General features: G+C 45.5%; 1 protein-coding gene across 1 annotated transcript in view; it reads right to left on the reverse strand.

Moving 5' to 3' along the window:
* Positions 1 to 1024: 1024 nt before the first annotated feature.
* Rps15a (ribosomal protein S15a) overlaps positions 1025 to 4572 on the reverse strand; it is a 5471-nt gene continuing 1923 nt past the window's right edge. Inside the window, exons 4-5 of the mRNA XM_005351044.2 lie at positions 1872 to 1957; positions 1025 to 1155 (exon numbers count right to left, since the gene is read on the reverse strand). Coding sequence (XP_005351101.1) covers positions 1062 to 1155; positions 1872 to 1957 — 180 coding nt within the window. The 3' untranslated portion in view covers positions 1025 to 1061. The remainder of the gene's footprint in view (positions 1156 to 1871; positions 1958 to 4572) is intronic.

Consider the following 4572-nt stretch of genomic DNA (forward strand, 5'->3'; position numbering starts at 1 on the left):
GACCCAGCATCACTTTCTCAATTAAGCAGGCAAGAAGCTCTCCAAACCAAGAGGCTCCTATTGTTCAGAACTAGCCACTCTACTAGGCAGGTGTCCCAAGGGACCAGCACCACACACCTACTTTAAATTACCACTTGGATATCAATGTCCTCTAAGCCCACAGTTCAGTCTCTGGGGCTGAGGTGGTGGAAGCTGCAGGGGTCAAACAGTTGGAAGACAGGTCACTGAGGTACAACCTGGGACACTGGGACCATCACCCCCTCTCTCCCTTTTCTGATAGGCAGCTTTGATCCATCCACCAGACACAAACCACGGTCCCGGTGAAAATGGGAGCCAAGCCAACCATTAATATTTTCCATAGTAACTGCCCTAACAAATCACTCTGGCAGGGCACTTGACAACCCAAGGTATGCAATATAAGTGAGCAACACCTTCAACTGGTGCATATATATCTTTCAAACTGAGTTTTTTAGACTTGTTTTTTTTAAGACAGGGTTTCTGTGTAGCTTTGGAGCCTGTCCTGGATCTCACTCTGTAGACCAGGCTGGGCTCAAACTCAGAGATCTGCCTGTCTCTGCTGGGATTAAGGGCCTGTGCCACCACTGAGTCTTAATATCAAAAAAGACATTTTTAAGGGCTCAACTCTAAGAGAGATAAGAGATAATGTTGCCAAATCTGGGTGATAAAAGGGGGATGTAGGCAAAGAAACCAGACAGGACCCACCCTGAACTCTCAAAGCACCACATTGTCATTTACCATTTTATGCAGATGTTACTGTCGCACAAACTCGTAGTTTGCTGTAGGAGTGGTGCAAAAGGGACCTCCTTAAGGCCACACACAGAAGACAATGGTCATGCTTTCATTATTTATGTCAAGTCTCACAGCTGAACACCACTGGACTGCAACCATAGTGGCTGGAACACCAACCAGGACTTTCTTAGTAGCTTTGAAAGAAGTGTCACCAGTCAGCACAGCCAGCCATTTGCTATTCTGCTGGAAAGGTTCAAAAGGACTGACCCTGAGCATAGTCCATAAAGGCTCTTTATTTATGTTTTACATCTCTAGAAAAAGAATCCCAGGATTTTCCCTCCTGTGTGCTTTCGTCTTGCCTCTTCATGGTCCATGATGCCAGCTGAGGTGGTCAGTACAATGAAGCTATGGAGGAAAGAAATAGCAAGTTGAGTGTCAACATTCCAACCATGCCTCCCTCCCTCTGCTCAAGCCTGCCTTCCTAGGAGGAGACAGAGATTGATGCGGCTTAGGAAAGCTGGTGCCCGACCAGGGGGCAGTGCATAGGAATGAATCCTAGAACAAAGGAGGAAATCTAGAGACCCCAGCTACACTCTGCCCTGACAGAAAACAAAGATGAACCTGGGCATGGTTGCACAGGCCCTTAAATCCCAACATTTTGGAGGAAGAAACAGGCAATCTGAGTTCTAGATCAATGAGACCCTGAATAGAAGGCACTGGACCAGTGAAATGACTTGGAGGGTAAAGGTGCTTCTGTCATGCCTGTTAATCTGAGGTTCATCCCTGGACCCACATGTTAGAGAACTTAAACTAAAGTCAACTAGCTAGTTAGGAAGACAGTCACTGCTATATATAAACAAACCTCAGCTCAAGTCCAGCCATATCCCAACATTTCAAAGCATTAATCTTTATCACCATTATTTATTTTTTTTTTTTTGGTTTTTCGAGACAGGGTTTCTCTGTGGTTTTGGAGCCTGTCCTGGAACTAGCTCTTGTAGACCAGGCTAGTCTCGAACTCACAGAGATCTGCCTGCCTCTGCCTCCCAAGTGCTGGGATTAAAGGCATGCACCACCACCGCCCGGCTTCACCATTAATTTTTAATTGTAGAAAGTCAACTCACCCAAACTGACGGGATGGGAGCAGATTGTTCTGCCATTTTTCTAGGTCTTTGAGTTGCACATCAAATCTAGGGCTTATCACGCCACACTGTAAAAGAAAACAAAATAAATTCTTTAAACCTTACCAAAAATCTAAAACAAGATATGGCTTTCATACCTGCTTGAGAGTCAATGGTTCAAAAACCAATACCCACATTATAGGCACCTACCCCGTGCATACCTTTGTCTATAAATTCCATTCAAACACTGAGCAGGGGACTCAAGAGGTTGAGACTGAAAGACTGAGTTCTAGGACAGCCAGGGCTGATCCTTCCCCGGAATCATCATCCACACATGCATGTACATCTATACCCAAACAAGACTGTACCCCCTGCCTACAGCCATGTCAAGTAAGGTCAAATGGTAGTACACGGAGAACTTCCCCCAGAACATATCTCATTATACAGAACTGAGACCAAAATTGCAATCAAAATTTCATTTTTACAGTTCAAGAGGGTTGCAAGCTTAGTAGTAGCTAGCTAAGCAAACAAAAGCCATCTTTTAGTAGGGCTGCCCAACAATAAAACTATTAACTAAAAGCTGCAATACAGAACATCTAAGTAACAAATGCCCAGCCCTGCCTGCCTCTCCACATTGCCACCCTGAGGGAGGGTGGTAGCAGGCAGGCAACAGTGAGTGTTCTCACAACTAATTCTACGCCATCATCTCTGCTACTCCCCCAGAAAAAAGAGCTCCACCTTCATCACTGACTGCAAATCCTCAAGCAGGACTGAGTAGTACAGCTGCAGAAAGAAAGGCCCCCACTGTTTATACTCAACATCCTGTGCAGTTCAGATTACCCCTTCCTCTAACAACCCAGAATGCCCACCCAGGACAACCATGTAAGAATTGAGATCACACACCAAAGTAACTATGAAAGATAGAACTTGGCAAAGGCCATCCAAAAGCTTCAGACTGTATTCCCCCCACTCCCAAAGACTGACATTCTGACTGTCTGCTGGCTGTCATGGACCCTAGATCTTTATTCCAGCTATGGAAAAGCTCCTCAGAAGTAACAGACAAAACAGCCCTCTTAACCAAGCACAAGCAGGGATGAGATGAAGGCCAGACTCTTAACATCTTACAATCGCTAACACCTAACCCATAGTAAGGGTAAACCTCTTTCTTTTAAAAATATTTTGTTTATGTGCATTGGTGTGAAGGTGTCAGATCCCCTGCAACGACATCTTCAGACAGTTTTGAGCTGCCATGTGGATGCTGGGAATTGAACCCGGGTCCTCTGGAAGAGCAGTCAGTGCTTTAACCACTGAGCTATCTCTCTCCAGCCCCAACCTCTTTCTTGAGGGCAACGGGCATTCTCTCATAGGAAAGATGATCTACACAATAGCCATTAGCACTGCACCACATGCTGTTCTACCTGCACCAGGTTAATTAACTGACCAGAGACATGAGCACGACTCAAGTTACCTAAAATCAGGGCAAACAAAACAGGACAGATATTCTCCTGCTTCAAAAAGCACATGGTGACCAGCCTGGCTCAGAGTGAGTTCCAAGACAGGACAGGCTCCAAAGCTAGAGAAACCCCCTCAAAAAACAAAAAAAAAAAAACCCACATGTGGGATGGGTCTGCACTGCAACAAACAGTGACTCAAAAACTAGCATTGCCAACTCTTCACCATCTTTCGAAGACCTTGTAAGCAGTAGTGCTAAGGTCTGAATATTGAGAATCAACTTTGTAAAACAAAAACCTTCACAGAAAAGAACTTCAACTCAACTGTCACTGGCCATGGGACTAGACCTTCCTAATGCTGTGATCGTTTAATACAGTTCCCCATTTGTAGTGACCCCAACCATCAAATCATTTTTGTTCTACTTCATAACTGTAATTTTGCTGTAAATACATTCACCAACTGGGCGTGGTGACACACACACACACACCTTTAATCCCAGCACTGGGGAGGGAGAAGGCAGGCGATCTGAGTTCAAGCCTAGCCTGGTCTACAACAGAGTTCCAGGACAGCCAGAGCTGTTATAGAGAAACCATCTCAAACCTTCCCCCGCCCCTCCGCAAAAGAATCAGTTTTCCAATGAAAACTGCAAAAGGGTCACTCGATCCCCAAAGGGGTTGAGACCCAGACGGAGAACCGTTGTACTAGAGGTTCTCAAACTCCTTGCACATCAGAAACCTATGGACCAGGGCAACACATCAGTGGCTTACTGTCACTGCCCCAAATACCAGCTATCTATTAAACCATTTAGTCAAAGACAGGAATCAAATAGTCTATTTGGTTATGCTGATGACGGTTAAAACTGACAGGCAGTCTAGACCTCAGACACAACTATGACCTACACTGTCAAACTCTTGACGATTCCATTAAATTCCAGCACACTGCAGGACATGTGCAACGCATCCCTTTAATCCAGCAATGCACTGGAGACAGAGATCTGACTTAAAGGAAACCTGTCTGTCTACAGAGACCCCAACTTGAAAAACAAAACAAATCCAGCACTCCACTAGTACTAAGAAATTGAATTGTTTATATCCTAAGTCATCACCTGAAGCTTCTGAAATCGCCAAGTCAGGCCGGGCGTTGGTGGCGCACGCCTTTAATCCCAGCACTTGGGAGGCAGAGGCAGGCGGATCTCTGCGAGTTCGAGACCAGCCTGGTCTACAGAGCTAGTTCCAGGACAGGCTCCAAAGCC

This window comes from Microtus ochrogaster, chromosome 8 (genome assembly GCF_000317375.1).
Source record: "Microtus ochrogaster isolate Prairie Vole_2 chromosome 8, MicOch1.0, whole genome shotgun sequence".
NCBI classification, from domain to species: Eukaryota; Metazoa; Chordata; class Mammalia; order Rodentia; family Cricetidae; genus Microtus; species Microtus ochrogaster.